The 20,502-nt window shown below is 31.6% G+C and overlaps 2 protein-coding genes across 2 annotated transcripts; one reads left to right on the forward strand and one right to left on the reverse strand.

Moving 5' to 3' along the window:
- Window positions 1-1,997: 1,997 nt before the first annotated feature.
- LOC115879939 (mitochondrial carrier homolog 2-like) lies at window positions 1,998-7,926 on the reverse strand. The gene is made up of 6 exons (XM_030897006.1): window positions 7,607-7,926; window positions 7,227-7,311; window positions 6,940-7,111; window positions 6,746-6,877; window positions 6,111-6,297; window positions 1,998-2,340 (listed from the first exon to the last, which is right to left on the reverse strand). Exons 1-6 carry the CDS (start codon window positions 7,721-7,723, stop codon window positions 2,086-2,088), a joined length of 948 nt encoding a protein of 315 aa, XP_030752866.1. The 5' UTR covers window positions 7,724-7,926; the 3' UTR covers window positions 1,998-2,085.
- A 404-nt stretch (window positions 7,927-8,330) lies between these two features.
- On the forward strand, window positions 8,331-20,212 carry LOC115879921 (protein arginine N-methyltransferase 5). Its single transcript, XM_030896977.1, has 11 exons — window positions 8,331-8,441; window positions 8,500-8,745; window positions 8,953-9,161; window positions 9,223-9,393; window positions 9,998-10,233; window positions 10,345-10,411; window positions 11,567-11,731; window positions 12,108-12,264; window positions 12,384-12,583; window positions 18,109-18,333; window positions 19,959-20,212. Exons 2-11 carry the CDS (start codon window positions 8,505-8,507, stop codon window positions 20,145-20,147), a joined length of 1,860 nt encoding a protein of 619 aa, XP_030752837.1. The 5' UTR covers window positions 8,331-8,441; window positions 8,500-8,504; the 3' UTR covers window positions 20,148-20,212.
- The last annotated feature ends 290 nt before the right edge of the window (window positions 20,213-20,502 follow it).

The raw sequence follows: 20,502 nt of genomic DNA on the forward strand, positions 1-20,502 counted from the left end.
AACACACCGTACAAATAACTCTAGGAAGAGGTATTTGTATTGTACGGTGTTGTAAAACTTGTCTAAACAAAACCGAAGGGGCAGATACAAGATATAATTAAGCAATAAAATGTAAAAAAGGTCGGGTAAACACCTTTGTTTATTTGTTGAGCAAAATTCCTTTAGAATATCGTATATAATGACCAAAATATGACGCAATTTAAAGTTTCAAATGCAACCTTTATATTCAAATTTGTTATGATCTACAACAGTTAGGTAGTAATTCAGACGAATTATAATTCAATTACCGGCTACTACGTTCTTGTTTTAATAGATCAAAATTCAACAAATATAATTAGAAATTATTTTAATTTTGAGAGGCTCCCTTGTGGGACGCCTATGTACGATTACGGCGGAAACAATACCTACCTGTGAAAAGACAAATTCGGGTAATTTGAGCTTATTTTTCCACACATTTGACACTGTCCTACCATATTGAAAATTCGCAGATTCAAAAGTACGTTAAACAAAAACAAAAACTACTGAAAACCACTGAAAAGTTCACTTCGGCCTTGATTCCGACTTCAAACACACCGTAAGCTAAACGTAGTACGCTATAACAGACCAAAGGCCGTCGCGAGGGGTGGTGGGACGGACGGCTCATTTCATTCTGGAAGACTAGCAGCGACGTTGCCAATAGTTCTAGACGTTTCAGCACATTAAACAGTAAACATGTCCTTTAATAGTAACGCATAGATCCTCTGGTTAATAACATATTATTAAGCATGCTTTTTAAAGATAAACTATTAATTTAATTGAGATTTATTGATATCCGGTGAAGGTTTTAAAGTCACCTTTTCTGCAAATCAAACTAAGTAGATAGGCGCAAATTTGAGATGTGGCAATGTCGCCTTCTTTATCTCAGTTGGTTTTTACAGTACGTAGTCAACCTCTGGTTGTTTGATCGGGTTAAAATGCACAATGTGATATCTGTTCTTACTAAATCTATGGAAACTTTCCATTAAAGCAATACCAAACCTTCCTAAATCAACTAACATCCCCACGACTGTTATCCAAGATTCAGTGATTAAAATAAATAAATTATCCATATGTTTATATTATAAACATGATATAACTAAAAAAAAAATCGTCTTCCAAATATTTAAGAAATATAGAGCGAATATATAAAACATCCTAACGCTTCGTCCTACGTGGGTGACAAAGCGTGTGATACGGGCGATCGACACGTGGTTTTTTCAAACGTTTTCTGATGAAATAGTCCTGCGTCGGCAATGCAGTACACTTTCATAAGCATCGATATAAGTAACCGAGCTAATTCATATCTTTCATATGAAATTATTAATTGTTCATAAGAAAACGTTTTTTGATAAAACGTCGCGTGACTCGCCCACGTAGGACGAAGCGTACCGATAAAAAAACGACGTCATGTAATCAATCAGCATTTCATTTCTTTTTTTAATTTTTGGTATGAATTAGTTAAAACTTCACTGGTGAAAACCAAGTAAAAACATTAATTGATTAAAATAAGAGATTACGTACATCAAAGCGCTAATTTCATGTTAAAATATGGAAACAGACCACATCTGGTGTAGACTGGCAGACCTAGCTAAATTATTTAAATTAATGTATTAAAAAATACGTAACGTTACACAGCAAATCAATAATATTATTAAAGCTTAAAAATAATAAGTAACCAAGTAGTGGAATGGTCGCAACTAAAGAAAAAGAATAAGCTCATCAATGACGCCGCTGCATAGTTACTGCCCCCTGTTTGTGATTGGATGATTCGGTGCTCCATTAGCGCGAGCTTAGATATTTTTATCTTCTTAAATGCTATAAAATATTTCGAATTATTTCACGAGGAACTGTTTACCGCCGAGGTGGCTTTCACCGGCAACTATTGATAACGCTCCTGGTCTTTTCTTTAATTGCGACCATTCTAACAATATCAATGATGAAATATAAATACTTTATTAGATATAAAGAAAACATAAAGATATAAGAGGATCTATTTATTTACATGGAACAATTTCATGTTATTTATAAAACAGCTAAAAGCACTAAGAAATCACAATGTGTCTTTAATTACGACAAAACTTGAGGTACTTTATCAACAGCCACCAGTTTACCACTAACAATCACATGTGGTCCTGTATAATAACGTACAAGCAGACTAGATCCTCTCTTAAGTTGGTGTCTCCTAGATAAGTCCATCCAGCAGTCTATCCAAGAAGTATAATGTGGCATAAATCCAGGAGACCCAACAATCAAGCCTGAGTTTGTTACAGCCATACAATTTGATACGACTTGGAATGGGTACATAATAGCGGCAGATATAAACTAAAAAATAAAGAAATAAAAGAAATAAACTACCCAAAACAATTATCGCATATCTTAAAAAATATATACAGGGTTGTTCACCACATACGACACGGAATATTGTAGCTAAACGATTAGATTTTTGCAAATTGTAAGTTTTGGGTTCGTTGAAGGACTATTAGAGCTATAATTTAAAAATATTTTTACAAGATACAGAGGGTCATAAATAAAAAAAAAATATATCAAAATTGAATTTTTTTAAATTGGAACACCCTTTATATTATTACATTTTTAGATTCTACAAGTAAAAGAAAGGTAAATTTGATTAAGGTTTACCGCATTTTAATCTTACCGTTTTTGAAATATTTAGGTTTTTGTCAAAATATGGTAATAATTTTAGCTTCATTTCTCTAGGCGTATTTATGCTTTTAAAACTAAATATTGTACTGAAATATTTCTATTTACTAAATTTTGTGTTGCTGTTATGGTTAAGGTCCGATGTCCGGTTAATGTCGACATTACCCGGTTAATCTCGAGAATAACACACAACAAAACCACCAAAAACATAACCTAACCCGAACCTTAACATGTTAATGTCGACATTAACCGGACATCGGACTTTAACCGTAACGTTGCAATAATAAAAATTATACTACCTTATACAGAGTGTCTAAAAATTTATTTTAAATAATTACTACCTTTAAACGGCAATAACTTGTTTAATTTAAATGGAACAACCTGTATATTTTATAAGAATAAGATGCTCAATTTAATTGTCTATCAAATTGTATTATACCATTATTTACCTATCCCTTCAAGTTTTCGTAGAAAATGCATTTTCTTATAATTTAGACTTCATTTATCAATATATACCCATGGAATATTGACATTTTAGATTGTTTTTAAAGCAACAAATATATAAAATGTGCAGGTGTTAGAAACGATAATATTACTAGGCCATTTGTATACAAAAAAATTGGCGCCGGGAGGCACGTATAGCCGCCCATACTAAAATATGTTAATATATCGAAAACTGCGACTTTGACTGATTTTGATGTTATTACAAATTCTGTTGCAAATATTATTCCTAATCTTAATTTGAAAACCGCGTTTCGCTAGCTAAACTGTAATTTTGGATTTACGATTTTTTAAAATTTTTAACCCCCTCCCATACCCCCTTACCAACCCCCCACCCCCACCAAAAACTAATGGCCAGATTCTCGGGTGCACAGTATTTTTGTGCCAAATTTGGTTAAAATCGGTTCAGCGGTTTTTGAGTTATCGTGTTACAGACGGACAGACGGACAGATATACAGACGGACAGACAGACACCATGAAAATATTTTGTATTTAGGTCATTTATGACCCAAATAACTCATTTTGAGTGAAATTAAAAAAAAAAATTTTGCCGATCCTAATAGCCTACCATACCTACTGGTATGGTCGGCTAAAAAAAACTATTTAAATCTTTAGAAAAGAGTATACCATTAATTAAATATACCACCACTATTTCCGCCCAAATCTTAATTAATTACATAACTTGTACTAATATAATACTAATTGTGTTAATTAATAACTTATTCTAAATAAATGTGGATTTGAATCAGAAATCAATATAATAATAGGTTATGAAAATGAACGTCTCTGTTGTTATAAATAAGCATTCATCAAAGAATGAAATAAAATTTTTAAGAATATAATTTTTGGACCAATTATTATTAATCAACGCAAACAGTCAATTAATGTAGTTTGAATACTGGAATCATATTAATTGGTGCTCTTTAACAAATATTTAAACAAAAACCTTTTTTTTGTTTTTTTTTATTTTTTTAATGAAATAGACGAACTATATCGACAATATTAGTATCTTATTATATCATTAAAAATAATCTAAAATGTCAATATTCCATGGGTATATTGATAAATGAGGTTTAAATTATAGGAAAATGCATTTTCTACGAAAACTTGAAGAGATAAGTAGGTAAAAAATGGTATAATACAATTTGATAGACAATTAAATTGTGCATCTGATTCTCATAAAATATACAGGGTGTTCCATTGAAATTAAACAAGTTATTGCCGTTTATAACTAGTAATTATTTAAAATAAATTTTTAGACACTCTGCATAAGGTAGTATTTTTATTATTAGAACACAAAATTTAGTAAATAGAAATACTTCATTACAATATTTGGTTTTAAAAACTTAAATACGCCTAGAGAAATGAAGCATTAAAATTATTACTGTATTTTGACAAAAACCTAAATATTTCAAAAACAGTAAGATTAAAATGCGGTAAACCTTAATCAAATTTACCTTAATTTTACTCGTAGAATTTAAAAATGTAATAATATACAGGGTGTTCCATTTAAAAAAATACAACTTTGATATATTTTTTGTTTGGAACACTCTGTATCTTGTAAAAATATTTTTAAATTGTAGCTCTAATAGTCCTTAAACGAACCCAAAACTTACAATTTGCAAAAATCTAATCGTTTAGCTACAATACTCCGTGTCGTATGTGGTGAACAACTCTGTATATTAATTGTAAAAACAAAACACCTTGAATTCCCTGTAATGCCAATCGAAACAATATGCCTACTCGCTGACATGCAATTTTTAGTCGGCCAAATATTTATATGCAAAAGTGAGAACCATACATTCTTATGGAGCCGATCGGCCGACTATTTGATTGCATGTGAGCCCGGCTTGACTTTTTAAGATAGGCGGCCAGTTTAAAATAGGTAATCAAAACAATCGAATAATTCATTAGACGTCAAATTTTGGTTGTTGGCTATTCCATGCTAGTTTCGGTGTGCAGAATTATTACTCAAGTGCATTAAAAATATCAACAACTCTGACTCTCAATACTTAAACCTATTAGTAACATTTTGTTTTATTAAGTATAGTGAATTGTAGTTTTGATTATTTTTGCGTTTGAGTAAGTAAGTAACCTTCTATTGATATTCCTGGGTAGTAAATATCCTATTTATAGTACTTAATATCTTAGTAATTTTATATTCAATAATTTCTACGTATTGTGTTTTAAGAAAAGTAAAATAACTGACATTGGGGATAGATGTTTCAACCTGGTTATGATGACGTCGTTTCCTTCTTTAATGAATGTTTATAAAGAAAGTATACAGCATACTTCAAGATTTTCATATTACCACAGATTATACGCAAGTTTACTTTTGCGCACAGGAAATTTTACTTGTTTGCTCACCGTCATAAAAAACAATTTTTGTACCATGAATTAGGGACAAGATTTTTATCTGTATACATATCTGTATACATAACTACATATATATATCTAATCTGTGATATTACTTACTAGAATTGTAATTCGCATGCGCAATTCGCAATTCTTTTATCCGCGGATGCGTTGTAGAGAGTTTTAGGTCGGTTCATAAGCGGTAATACTAAAAACTCGAAATTTTTTTTAACTGCTTCCTTACCATTTTAAAAATTATGAGCCACTTTAAATTATATTTATTTACGGTTTTTATTCCACAAGATACCGTATGAGCGAATAAAAACGGCGTCAGCGATGGCTATTAAATGAAGATCGCTGTCATTTTACATGTAAAACTATATGGGAAATTTCATCGATCGTCAATTCAAAGCCAACTGAACGCCGTTTTTTTTTGACCATACGGTATAAGAATATATAAAAATTATAAGTTATTTTAAATTATAAACGTTTATAATATATGAGATTAAAAAATATAAAATTTTTAAATTATAAAATATTAATACAAAAACATAAATTTGAACAAATAGGAAACTTACATTCATAGTCGCTGATGTATAAACTTTCAACTCCTTTTCTTCAACCAGATACCGATTTAATGCATATGTAAGACTACTTGCTAAAAGTAAAGCGAGTATATCGCCCAACAGTCTTGGTACTAATCCACTAAAGAATCCCAAAATACCATTCTGGTTGTAGATTTCCTTTACTGACGAAAATATACCCCTAGACAGAAGAAAAAGGTAATATTAAATTGTAAATCTTTTTAATAAAAAAGTATTTTAAGTTAATGCACAGTTAACGTCTCCTTTGGCTGCTAATCTAGAACTGCGGTCCTCGGCCTTATCGTTTTTTTATATTTCTTTTGTCATATTGTGTAATGAATAATATTAAATTATTATTTAGATAACGTTTGAAGTAAACTAGTTGAATTTCAATATAATGATATACATATAACTTTATTTTTCAGTATAACTTAATTATTAATACTGAGAATAGATTATATTTTAATTTCCTATTATGTGAAAGATATAAATCATGCCAACAATACAATTTGAATCCCTAAACAAATTGAAGCACACCAATAACCATACTAATATGCCAATAACCATGCTAATAACAATTACCATACTGATCAGGTAATAAATTGACAAATATATTATTTCTTTCTTACGTGTATTTTGCTTCTCGCCCAACGAACTGCGCCATCATTCTTATGGTTATAACATGAAAAGGCTGACTAACAACAATAGCTGCTGTGTGCGTTATTACATCATATTTTAATAAAGCAATCCATTTCTGTTTTCTAAAAACAATAATACAGGAAAGAATTAATCTTCAATTTAACAGCACACTAATTTTATCTACCTTTGCTCTTCAGTTTCTTCCTCTTCCTCAAAATCTAAATCATCTGTCTCAGGTACCTTTAAATACTCTGAACATTTTTGTGCAGCCAATGCACTTAGCAAGTTTCCACATACTTTAGGGGCTAAACCATTATATAATCCATAGAATCCATCAACTGTTTTAATGTGTTTCACTAGTAAAAAGCAAACATTGTTAAATTTAAACTAAATTAAAAATTCGAAATGACTTAGATAATAATTATTTATGTATTTATGTAATATATATTTAAAAGAAAAAGCATAATTTACCATATTCAAAAATATTTGGAAGCTTGAGTGCAGGTTTACCAAACAATGTTTTGGCTGGTTTTGGAGAAATGGGCTCATAACCAATCTAGAAGAAATTTGTGTTCCATGAAATACATAGTTTAACACTTAAAATTATATCATTTACAACTGTTATATATAAAATTAAAATAATAGTTATTTCTAAACCTTTAGAGAGCTTTCTGCTTCACTGCTAAAATTTAGCAGGTCATTCTTTATAATAAAGATATACATAATTATTTTAAAAATAACAAGTAAAACTTAATTATTACATGGGAAATAATGTTTAAATTCTATGGAGCATAATAACAGTGGTATCTTTACATTTAAAACTTTATATGAGAAAAGAAAAAAATATTAACCTGTATTAGAACTTTGGCGTATTCAAAAGGGTGCGATGCTGTGTTTACTATAATTCTGAGTGCATAATTAGTCCATTTATTTTCTTTTTGTTTTGACATGACTTCGGGTTTTGACATAATTTACCTGAAAACCCCCAACTACCCTTAAATAATTTTTAAATTCAACCTGCCCCTTTTACACACCGCACCGCTCATAACAAATGTCAAATGTGTTATACAGTGGTCCCAAAAAGAAAGGTATAAACTGTGATCATATGAAACAAATAATATACACGATAAATGCAGTTTCTACACGAAAAATACGATTAACTACAGGAATATCTAACACTGAATAGATAACAAAAATAAATTTATAATAAACCTTTCTGCATATTGAGTGATGAAGAATCATATATCATATACTGATAAATGAGTTTCCATTTTTCATCATAGTAAATGGAAATTATTATTATAAATCAATGGTTAAATTTTTTTTTTCTATTTATGGCCTTTATCGCCACTTGTCTATTACGACATTCAGCCAGCTTAATTCTTAATTTTTAAATTAGCGTTTAAAATCGGACAAATACAGACTCACACACACATTTAACATCCATGTCCGGGGCCGGATTCGAACCGGCGACCTTGCGTCTACTAGAAAGCGGCGCAATCATTTCGACCAAAAGGCCGACAATGGTTACATTTTTTGAAGAAGAAGAAGAACAAAAGAAGAAGACCCTTTCCCTAACCGTACTTTCTTTTAACCTATAAGTTTTTGATAGATCTGTCGACTATATTTTTAATTTTAGTTTTTAGAAGTATTATTGTGGAATAAATTAACATAATACTTTCAAAGGTGCATTTCGTATTTTTAATGTTTTTTATATTCATCTAAATAATGAATTTTATTTTAGATAAAATGTTGGAAGGGGAACAGTCAAATGAAAAACGAAAACGTATTTCATGTGGTTTGTATGATAGTTGCCCGGTATCTCTAAAAACAGCTATACAGTCTGCCTTTGAATATGGTTTTCATTTTATTGTTACACAATTATCCCATCCAAGTTACATCCAAGATTTAAAAGGGCCTTATGTTCCATATATAATAGGCAGATCGGATAGAGTTCTGACTGGAAATGAGTGGAATCGGCTGATTGTGGGTATGTTTTTTTATCCCGTTTAGTTTTATTTTAAAATATATTTATTTTGATATTGTGGTAAATTGTAGAGAGATGGTATAATTAGTATCATCTTTCAAAATGTTTATCACAACACTGAAGTAAATGGTAAATGTACTCTTATAATATTAGAAGAGAATTTTTAATAGAACCTTGAAGTTCACCCCTAATTAATTGAAATATATTTAGGGGAGTTGAGTACTTCAATTGATGTTGACAATGAAGACGCTGTAGTTAGTAAAACTAGCAAACAAAAATTAGAACAAGAACTAGGCTTTGCTTCACATTTGGGTGTACCGGCTATATTAATACATCTTACTAAACCAAAGAATGTTCAATTGTCAAGAGTTATTAATGACAAACTCGTTTCAAATTTTTCATATGCTGTTTGGGTGCAGGTAACAACAGATGTTTTTACAAAAAATATATATGCTAGCAATAAATTATATGTTTCAATAGATTCCTATGGTCCACGAATCACAATATAAGTCAACAACAGATATCAAATATGACTCTTGGAACTTTTGGAATGATTTTCGGATTCACTGTGATTATGATAAAAGAGTTGGAGTAGTTTTAGAACTTCCAGATGTTCAACATGTACCACCTTGTGATGAAATTGATAGATGGGTATGTATGTAGATATATGTAGTATTGTATAATAACTACTATATCATTATGTAGGCTTCGACAGTTTAAGAAAATTTAATATACTTTCAGATGCACATTATTTATCTGTCATGATACACAACACACTTAATTATGCAGAGTCACAGATAAAGTCACCATCAATGTTAAAAATGACTTAAGAAAATTTCGCCTGTTGTCCCTGGATATCTGTCAAATTTGACATTTAAAATGACAAATGGCTAAAAAATGGGTTTGCTGACAGAAATTCGAAAAACTTTATTTGAAAAAGTTGTTTCTTTTTTAATTTTATACAAGTGTACAAATTTTCAGCCGTGTACTTAAAAAATAACATTTTGTAATTTTTAACCAAAAGCTTATTTGTTAGTCAAATATTTACCTAGCGATCAAATATTCTGTTAAATTTATTGAATCTGTTAATAGCTTTAAAAAAAATTAGTTGTAAAAATTAGACCAAAAATGAGGCAAAGTATGTAGTACATTTCTGTATCTATGGAGATGCATCATAAAATTCATATTTTTGGGAACTTATTTCTGAATATTTTAAAAATTTCTAATAATTTCTAAATTATTTCCTTCCTTTCAGGTTGGAGAGCCAGTGAAAGCTTTAGTAATACAAGCTTCATATTTCCTTACAAATCAATATGGAAAACCAGTTTTGCCAAAAGTACATCAAGAAATTATTAAACGGTTTATGGCACTAGATGTACAATATATTATTCATTTGGATGTTGAGGGTGATTATTCTTTTTATGTGAAATATATGACTTACTTGGGGAAGAAATTGTATTGTTGTGATACGATGGCTGAGTTTGTACAAGGGTAAGATTTATTTATTTATTTTTAATCAGTTATTCATGTTGATTTATTAGTAGTATTTTTTTCTAATATAAAAGTAATATATATGGTTTTTAATAAGATTGCATTTTTCAGATGTGAAGATTATTTACAAAATCCACTTCAACCTTTATCAGAGCATTTAGAAATGAATGTTTATGAGGTAAATACAGTTCATTTCCAATTATTAATTGAATTATATGTTCTAATATTCATTCAGAAAGAAAAAAAGACTAATTCGGTTTTATGTATCATCTCTTCAGCTAAAGAAATATTATACAGTGATAGTTATTATCTATACAAAACTATTTTTTTTTCACTTTTTGTATGTATTTTGTTGAAAGCACATAATATTCTACATTCACTTGCTGGACAGTCTATATCCATTAGTATCTAAGAATAAATGAAGGCATGTTATGTGGATAATGATTTTATTAGTAAATTAACTTTATTTTTGCAGATACCATAGGATCAGAAAGTTCTATGTTTACATGAGCTTTCACATTGAGAGTTATAACAATTTTAACGTAATTTTCGGTGACAATTATTCTTCTGTTATGACGCAAAGTTCATTTGATCATAAACCTTTTTATCATAATTTACTTTGGGTTATTCTTACTACCGATACTGAACCGTCCTAAACCTCTACAACGCATGCACAGGTAAAAAAAGTTGCCGCCTATTTCCACCTGCGCATGCGTATCACAATTCTAGAACGGTTCAGAATCGTAAGAAACACCCAAAGTAAGCTCATATTCTACCATTTTTTTTTGTTTACTTAGTGCTAATATATATTTATAACTTTTAACATATTTTATGTATCTCCTAGATGTAAAAATGCATTTAATCCTTACTAAAAATTGCCAAATGTGGATTATTAACGAATTAACATGGTTTACAGTATTTTTTAAACTTTCAGTTGAACTTGCGAGGGACTTAATTTTGGTACTGCCTTTGTGAAAAACATTTTTAAACCACTCCAAAACGAAATACAAAACACACTTTGATAATTCTATAAATTTATATAAAAAAATATTAGAGAGTAATAGCATTTGAAAAAAAAGAGTTTTTCTCAATTCTTTCCGATTTAGCTTTTCTCTACAGTTGTTTTTTCAAATTTTCTATTTTTCAAATACCGATCACATTAAAAGTTGAAATTTGGTGTATGGACTAATTTACTCGAGTTTTAGGTAGAATGATTTGAGTGATCATATACAGGGTGTTTCAAAAAACATGTGCCATCTCTCGTGGGGAGACTCCCCGTGGGAAATCTTGTTTAATGTAATTGTTGATTAAAGAAAACAATTTCTTAATTCAGGTATTTGAGAAAGATCGTGTTAAGTATGATACCTACCAAAAAGCAGTTCACAAAGCACTTGAACTGTGGACAGAAAAACGACCGCCAGTGGTAATGGTAGTAGGAGCAGGAAGGGGTCCTTTGGTGCAAGCAGTATTAAATGTTTCTAGGATTCTCGATATTGAGGTAAGTAACATAATTTTATTTACCTACCTGTACAGATCTGGTCAGCCAAAATCTTTGGTCTAGATTTCAGTGAGTAAAATAATGATGATATTGCATTGTTCAACATTCCTGCATTCCTAGTTCAACATATTTTTAAGAAAGGAAAATCTAAATTCCAATAGACTTCTTGGATAAATCATCTTTCGAAATAGTGACCATTATTAAAATATATTTGGGCTATATCAAGTCTATATGTAATTTTTTTTTAAGTATATAGTTTAGTTAGATTCAACTACTTTTTTAAATTTAACAAATATTTGTTTATAACAAATCGCTCTTATATGTTAATCATAATTTGCTATTAAGTAATTACAGAAATGTATTTTCTTTCCTTCAGGTAAAAGTATATGCAGTTGAAAAAAATCCATACGCCGTAAATACACTGGCTCATAGAGTGATGAGTGAATGGGGCTTACAAGTAACATTGGTAAAAGAGGACATGCGAACTTGGCAAGCTCCCGAATCAGCAGATATTTTAGTTTCAGAATTATTAGGTAAGTTTTAACAAACAAAGTTAGAATAATAATAGTTACAGACAATTTTTTATAACCCGCTCTTGAAACTCATCAAGTTGAAATCTCAATATTTATGTAAAATATAGATTAATTTTTAGGTTCTTTTGGTGATAATGAACTGTCACCAGAATGTTTAGATGGTGCGCAACGTTTTCTTACACCGAAAACTGGTATTTCTATACCATGTCAGTATACATCGTTCTTAGCACCATTGCAATCTTTAAAAATATATAATGAAATTAGAAATGGTCGTCTGCCGGATAAAACATTAAAGCAGTGTTTAGAAACACCATATGTAGTAAGTACTATGTAAAAATTATAAATAATGATACTCATTATTAGAGTACTCTACAGAATATCTTGAAGTAAAACTTATATTGAAAAATGAAATGAAATCTGCTTAGGGAAACATATTCAAGTGATCATATTTATATTTTAAGATAGGAATATTTTGTCATTAAAGGGATTAATTTGTGACTAACGTCCAATTTTTCTAATCTGAAATTATAGTTTTCCTACCACAAAACTAGCTGGTGCTAGGGAGTTTCTGCATTTATCGGGGAAGGACATTGCAAATTTTTTTAGAATATGTACCTAGTTTATTTAAAATTGAATGATCTATAAGTTTTATAATCAACTGGGCTTAAACTTTTTAACAATATATTACTTTAATTTTGTCAATAACGTAAATTACTGATAAGACCCTGTATGATATGGCAGCGTATTTCAGATATACCGATTTGGCCATTTTAGAAGTGTGGTCTGGATTTTAACGTGTAAGAGAGAGAATAATATAAATGACCGGTTGACAGACAGAGAGACAAAATCAAGAGCGGCATACAGTGTTGCCGGTTTTTACGTTTGTAGGAAAATTTGCGTAGAAAAAAAATAAACAATTTTAAAAACTTTCATATATATACTGAAATGAAGATAATATATCTAAGCTAAATATAATCTATTACATCTATAGTAAAATGAGTAACTAATTGTGAAAAATAAGGTTCCAACCCTAGATGCAACATTTTCCATAAACGCCTACTTGTGCGGTTTGAACTTTTGATGCAAAATCCGGCAATACCACATAGAAGAAAACAATATCAACAATACTAAACAATATCAACCCAACTTTTATTTTTTAATACATTTGCTTTTCCATTAAGCTGCCTACATCACTGTCTTACACGTTAAAATCCAGACCACCCTTCTACAATGACCAAATCGGTATACTAAATTAGATTAGATTCTTCAAGGTGGCTATTGGCTTGTTCCATGTGACCTTTTCAGACCTGTTGTGGTCCTCTTCTGATCCTTAGGTTACATTTCCAGTCCTATCCTTTTCTAGCAACCTGAAGACTGAACACTCCATATAACTATTTGTCAATGGTCTATCTTTGCCTACTATAAAGAACCGCACATTTGTCTCGCTGTCGCACCGACATAAAATGTGTTCTGTCGTTTCTTCTTCAGATTGATAAAATTTCCACATTGCTTCTTCTGTCAGTCCCATAAGTTTTAGATGCCTATTCAACTTACAATTCCGTGCTAGTAAACATCAACAATATCAACCCAACTTTTATCTCTTTTTAATACATTTGCTTTTCCATTAAGCTGCCTACATCACTGTCTTACACGTTAAAATCCAGACCACCCTTCTACAATGATCAAATCGGTATACTAAATTTGATTAGATTCTTCAAGGTGGCTATTGGTTTGCTCCATTGCGATTTTCAGACCTGTTGTGGTTCTCTTCTGATCCTTAGGTTACATTTCCAGTCCTATCCTTTTCTAGCAACCTGGAGACTGAACCCTCAATATAACTATTTGTCAATGGTCTATCTTTGCCTACTACAAAGAACCGCACATTTGTCTCGCTGTCGCACCGACATAAAATGTGTTCTGTCGTTTCTTCTTCAGATTGATAAAATTTCCACATTGCTTCTTCTGTCAGTCCCATACGTTTTAGATGCCTATTCAGCTTACAATTCCGTGCTAGTAAACATCAACAATATCAACCAAACTTTTATCTCTTTTAATACATTTGCTTTTCCATTAAGCTGCCTACATCACTGTCTTACACGTTAAAAATCCAGACCACCCTTCTACAATGATCAAATCGGTATACTAAATTTGATTAGATTCTTCAAGGTGGCTATTGGCTTGTTCCATTGCGACCTTTTCAGACCTGTTGTGGTCCTCTTCTGATCCTTAGGTTACATTTCCAGTCCTATCCTTTTCTAGCAACCTGGAGACTGAACCCTCAATATAACTATTTGTCAATGGTCTATCTTTGCCTACTACAAAGAACCGCACATTTGTCTCGCTGTCGCACCGACATAAAATGTGTTCTGTCGTTTCTTCTTCAGATTGATAAAATTTCCACATTGCTTCTTCTGTCAGTCCCATAACGTTTTAGATGCCTATTCAGCTTACAATTCCGTGCTAGTAAACATCAACAATATCAACCCAACTTTTATCTCTTTTTAATACATTTGCTTTTCCATTAAGCTGCCTACATCACTGTCTTACACGTTAAAATCCAGACCACCCTCTTCTACAATGATCAAATCGGTATACTAAATTTGATTAGATTCTTCAAGGTGGCTATTGGCTTGTTCCATTGCGACCTTTTCAGACCTGTTGTGGTCCTCTTCTGATCCTTAGGTTACATTTCCAGTCCTATCCTTTTCTAGCAACCTGGAGACTGAACCCTCAATATAACTATTTGTCAATGGTCTATCTTTGCCTACTACAAAGAACCGCACATTTGTCTCGCTGTCGCACCGACATAAAATGTGTTCTGTCGTTTCTTCTTCAGATTGATAAAATTTCCACATTGCTTCTTCTGTCAGTCCCATAAGTTTTAGATGCCTATTCAGCTTACAATTCCGTGCTAGTAAACATCAACAATATCAACCCAACTTTTATCTCTTTTTAATACATTTGCTTTTCCATTAAGCTGCCTACATCACTGTCTTACACGTTAAAATCCAGACCACCCTTCTACAATGATCAAATCGGTATACTAAATTTGATTAGATTCTTCAAGGTGGCTATTGGCTTGTTCCATTGCGACCTTTTCAGACCTGTTGTGGTCCTCTTCTGATCCTTAGGTTACATTTCCAGTCCTATCCTTTTCTAGCAACCTGGAGACTGAACCCTCAATATAACTATTTGTCAATGGTCTATCTTTGCCTACTACAAAGAACCGCACATTTGTCTCGCTGTCGCACCGACATAAAATGTGTTCTGTCGTTTCTTCTTCAGATTGATAAAATTTCCACATTGCTTCTTCTGTCAGTCCCATACGTTTTAGATGCCTATTCAGCTTACAATTCCGTGCTAGTAAACATCAACAATATCAACCCAACTTTTATCTCTTTTTAATACATTTGCTTTTCCATTAAGCTGCCTACATCACTGTCTTACACGTTAAAATCCAGACCACACTTCTACAATGACCAAATCGGTATACTAAATTAGATTAGATTCTTCAAGGTGGCTATTGGTTTGCTCCATTGCGATTTTCAGACCTGTTGTGGTTCTCTTCTGATCCTTAGGTTACATTTCCAGTCCTATCCTTTTCTAGCAACCTGGAGACTGGACCCTCCATATAACTATTTGTCAATGGTCTATCTTTGCCTACTACAAAGAACCGCACATTTGTCTCGCTGTTGCACCGACATAAAATGTGTTCTGTCGTTTCTTTTTCAGATTGATAAAATATCCACATGGCCTCTTCTGTCAGTCCCATAAGTTTTAGATGCCTATTCAGCTTACAACGAAAGCGTAGAGCTGCTATCGCAACATTGAAAAATAATTTTAGCAAAATTTACACTTTTTCTGTAAATTTACAGATTTTCTGTAAATGTTAAATTTATACTTTTCCTGTAAATTTACACATTTTCTGTAAACTTAACTGATTTTTTTGTAAATTTACGCTTTTCCTGTAAATTTACACATTTTCTGTAAATTTACTGATTTTTTTTGTAAATTTACACTTCTTCTGTAAATTGCATGCGAAATTTACTACCCAGCAGGACGACGCGCGACGTCTCGGCATCGACCTGTTCGTTACCCAGTAGTTACAAGTTACAAGTGAGCCTTGTTCTCCGCTGGTTAAGCCATTGTGCCGACGAAGTACAGATATTTATCAGAGATTATGGAGGAATACATTAAAACCTACTTTCAAATCGGGTTAAGTCACAAAGAAATTTTGACATTAGAGGATGGTTATGTCCTTTGTTATGTCCTAAGTTTACGTCATTTGCGAAGGCATTTGGGACGACTTAATTTATTTCGAAGTTGATCGAAATTCTTTAAGTACTCTAAAATAATAGCTGTATAAGTATGCATAAAAATATTTTATTTAACATTATAAATCTACATAAATGTTAGAATCTAATATAGATAGCCAAAGTGTAACTGTATAACAAAACAGAGTACTCTTAATATAAAAACGTCAATAAAATCAATTATTATCATAAGAATAATATATGAATAAAAATAAACCAAAAAATGGGTAGCGCTAAAACATTAGGCGAATCCAAATGTTTTAGCATTACCTATAGCAAAATCCATATCTGTTTTAAAATCTTCATAACTCTTATGAATGACTGGCAGTTTTAATTGCAGGGAGCATTTGCCATAGAAAATTGTGATTAATCTTCATGCAAAAACATGATCTGTGGCATTAAGGAAAATCCCAGAGGTGGAGGACAATCAGATCCTGTTTCAAACACTAATAAATCGGAAGGGGTGACAATACTTTCCGGGTTGCCTAAAAGCATATTAGAAAACATATAAAAAAAATGCATACTGTTATATCACATACATTCCAAATCCAATACATAATCTTTAAAATAAGACATCACCGGAATTTTTTTTTAGTCCCAGGTTCAGTATAGACGATGAGGAATAATTCTTCAAGTATTTTTGAAGAGAGTGTGATTTCAGAACAAAATATACCTTTGAATATACTGGGATATTGCTTAGTCTTGTCATATAGACCGCATGTCTTCAATTCTTCAATTAATTGTCGCATTGGTTCCCTAATTCTGTATTTACTAATGATGACTTTTGTGAATAAACTTTTAGTCTAAGGAATAAACTGGCGTCGAACGGAGTTCGATGGGAACTACTCGTAAAATAACGCACCACTGTTTCTACTAACGCAGAAATTTACAGAAAAAGTGTAAATTTTGCTAAAAATATTTTTCAGTGTTGCGATGGCAGTTCTACGCTTTCGTAGGTTACAATTCCGTGTTAGTAGATCCACTACAGATTTGACTGTCTTTCTGTCTTTTCTTATGAGATGTGCCGGGCATTTTGGCAAATGTTCTACTATGGACTTTTTCCGATTGTCTCTGCCCATTTTTTCATCATTCTAGAGATTTGTTGGCCATCCACCGTTTTGTATCTATTCTCGTTACTGCTGTTGCAAGGCAAACAGAAGGTTGCTGAAGGGACTATGAATGAATATTGATGAGTCTTGTTGAGCCATTTCATCTGCCGCTTCGTTATCCCACACTCTGATATACATACATTATAAGTTGGGTTTTTATGAATTTTGCAAATTTTTGGGCAAAAAATGTGGGGATATAAAAAGTGTTCTAGTGACTGCAAATTCCTACAGACTAAATAATTAATTATGGAACAGTTACTAAATATGAGAATATTATTTTATATTGGAGGGTACAATTTTAACCTAAACACAATTTTGGGGGACTAAAAAATCAACTTTTATAGCCAAATCATTTTATTACCTTTGAACATTTCTCGATTTTTATTAGGCCTAATCTGTAAAACATATTTATTATATTTTAGGTCCACTTAGCAAATTATCAACAATTAGCACCAGCACAACCGTTATTTACTTTTGATCATCCGAATTATTCAGAAGATGGTCCAGACAACACAAGATATAAATCACTGAAATTTCCACCAGTTGCGAAGTCTTGTGTATTGACCGCATTTGTAGGATTTTTTGAAACAAATTTATTTGATGATGTTACATTATCTACAAATCCTAAAACGCATACTCCTGATATGGTAAGACTTTTTTGTATATTAAATTAATAATGTTTATTTGAATGATTTATTTTCTGCTATTTTATGTGTGGTATATTCAAAAATAAAATAAGAAATATATCATCATCATCATCATCATCATCATCATCATTTAGCTTATACCGTCCACTGCTGAACAAAAGCCTCCCTTAACTCTAGCCATTTCCTTCTATTTTGTGCCACTTGAATCCAGTTTCCAGCCACCCTCTTAATGTCATCTGTCCATCGACTAGGAGGTCGTCCTCTGCTTCTATAGACCTCGTGTCTCGGTCTCCATTCCACAAGTCTCTTTGTCCACCGTCCATCTGTCATCCTAGCCACATGTCCTGCCCAATTCCATTTAAGATGTAAGACAGATATCACCGCATCTCTAAGAAATATATACTTTATTTTAAATTTAGATTTATTACAAACCATGACAGTTTGAAATTTATTTTGCTATTTGTGCATTTCAGTTGATTTTTAAAATTTTGACAGCAGCGCTCGGTACGGCGGAAATCATAACTTTCCGGCTCTGTATTTCACGCAGTCCTGGTTACCGTTCATATTGATCGCATTGAAATAATATTAAAATCGTGGCATTTTAATATATTTTAAAATTAAGTGAAAAAGAACCCAAACTGGGCGAGGCGCTATGTTGTGACAATTTCAAATGACAATAAAATTGCTCACAAAATGTCAAAACGAAAACAATAACATAATTGCATGGTTGTTGGGTGCAATAAGACTCAATACAACTCTCCCGGAACAAGATTTTACAACTTCTCAGCTTTATCACACTAATTTGGTCAAAAGTATTTAGGTAGTTCGATCATAGTGAGTAAACAAAGTGCCCTTACATAGCCAAAAAATTAAATCGACATATACTTTGAGGAAAAAATATAATTTAATCAATATTAATAGTATTCTTCTTTTTAATCAACTAGTACTTAATTTTTTTATGGGTGTGTTCTAAACACCAAAGGTTCCAACCCCCAACTGTAATAAAAAAAGGTATATCCAATTAATATTAACCAAACTATATTTTATCCTTATAGTATGTTGTGCCTATTTATTTTTTTTATTATGCAATGAGCACTTTGTTTACTTACTTGTTTTATGAATTGCCTGAATCCATTTTTGCTTTTGGCGAGATCAGTGTGAGAAAGCTGGGAATCTATAAAATGTTGTTCCGGAAGAGTTGTATTGAACGTTATTGCACAAAAAATATGCAATTACGCACTCCTGTTCGTGTTAACATTTTTTTTCCAATTTTATTATCATTTGAAATGGTCACAACACAACACGACGCCCAGTTCGGGTTCTTTTTCACATAATTTTTATTACTCGAAACAGCGCTACATTACACAAACTTCGTATCTGAGAAGTATAATTTCAATAACTGCGCTAGTAAAATCCAAAATACTTAAACATTATGACATAGTTACGATTTCAATATCGTTTCAATGTGATCAAAATGAACGGTAACTGGGATGGTGTGAAATAAACTAGGCGGACAGTTGTGATTTCTGCCGTACCGAGCGCTGCTGTCGGAATTTTAAAACATCGGTTGAAATGCACCAAGAATCTTATCTTAGTTAGATTATATTATTTTATTGAATTGTTAGGTCTCATGGTTTCCAATAGTATTTCCATTAGCTGCTCCAGTTCAAATTCACGCCGGAGAAATTATTACGGTTAGTTTCTGGAGAGATGAAAATGTAGAAAAAGTTTGGTATGAATGGTGTCTGGAATCTCCATATAAATTGCCTATAATGAATCCGAATGGAAGGTCGTATTTTCTTAAGAAACATTAAGTTATTTTGTTAAGGTACTTTAACTATAAAATAATTTGTATTTTTAATAAAAATATGTTTCTAAACTGTTATATTATTTATTGTTGATGAAAGTAATAATTCATAATTTTGCCAATACTCTAGCCGATTGTAAAAGGAATATAATTTAAGACCAGAGTAAGAAACAGGCTAAGTTCCAAAAAAGAGGAACATTGTGTTTTTATCTTAAATATATACTAACCGCCATTGCGGATAATATATCAATTGGGCTAAGCGCTAAACCTAAAATTGTCGTTACAGTAGAGAAATGAAATAAGAGCATCTGCTATGTACCTATGCACGGAGGTTAAATTGTAGATACTGTCATAACCCTGTT

Source organism: Sitophilus oryzae, unplaced genomic scaffold, assembly GCF_002938485.1.
Source record: "Sitophilus oryzae breed Bouriz unplaced genomic scaffold, Soryzae_2.0 scaffold_1590_pilon_pilon, whole genome shotgun sequence".
In the NCBI taxonomy this organism is placed as follows: Eukaryota; Metazoa; Arthropoda; class Insecta; order Coleoptera; family Curculionidae; genus Sitophilus; species Sitophilus oryzae.

What these genes read in the sequence shown, in the direction of transcription:
- LOC115879939 (XM_030897006.1), bottom strand. Translation starts at nt 7,723, where the DNA reads ATGTCAAAACCCGAAGTCATGTCAAAACAAAAAGAAAATAAATGGACT. An exon ending in GAAGAAACTGAAGAGCAAAG is followed by an intron (nt 6,878 to 6,939) that starts GTAGATAAAATT and finishes TATTGTTTTTAG; the next exon opens with AAAACAGAAATGGATTGCTT. An exon ending in GGGCGAGAAGCAAAATACAC is followed by an intron (nt 6,298 to 6,745) that starts GTAAGAAAGAAA and finishes TCTTCTGTCTAG; the next exon opens with GGGTATATTTTCGTCAGTAA.
- LOC115879921 (XM_030896977.1), top strand. Translation starts at nt 8,505, where the DNA reads ATGTTGGAAGGGGAACAGTCAAATGAAAAACGAAAACGTATTTCATGT. An exon ending in GTGGAATCGGCTGATTGTGG is followed by an intron (nt 8,746 to 8,952) that starts GTATGTTTTTTT and finishes AAATATATTTAG; the next exon opens with GGGAGTTGAGTACTTCAATT. An exon ending in ATGGCTGAGTTTGTACAAGG is followed by an intron (nt 10,234 to 10,344) that starts GTAAGATTTATT and finishes TGCATTTTTCAG; the next exon opens with ATGTGAAGATTATTTACAAA.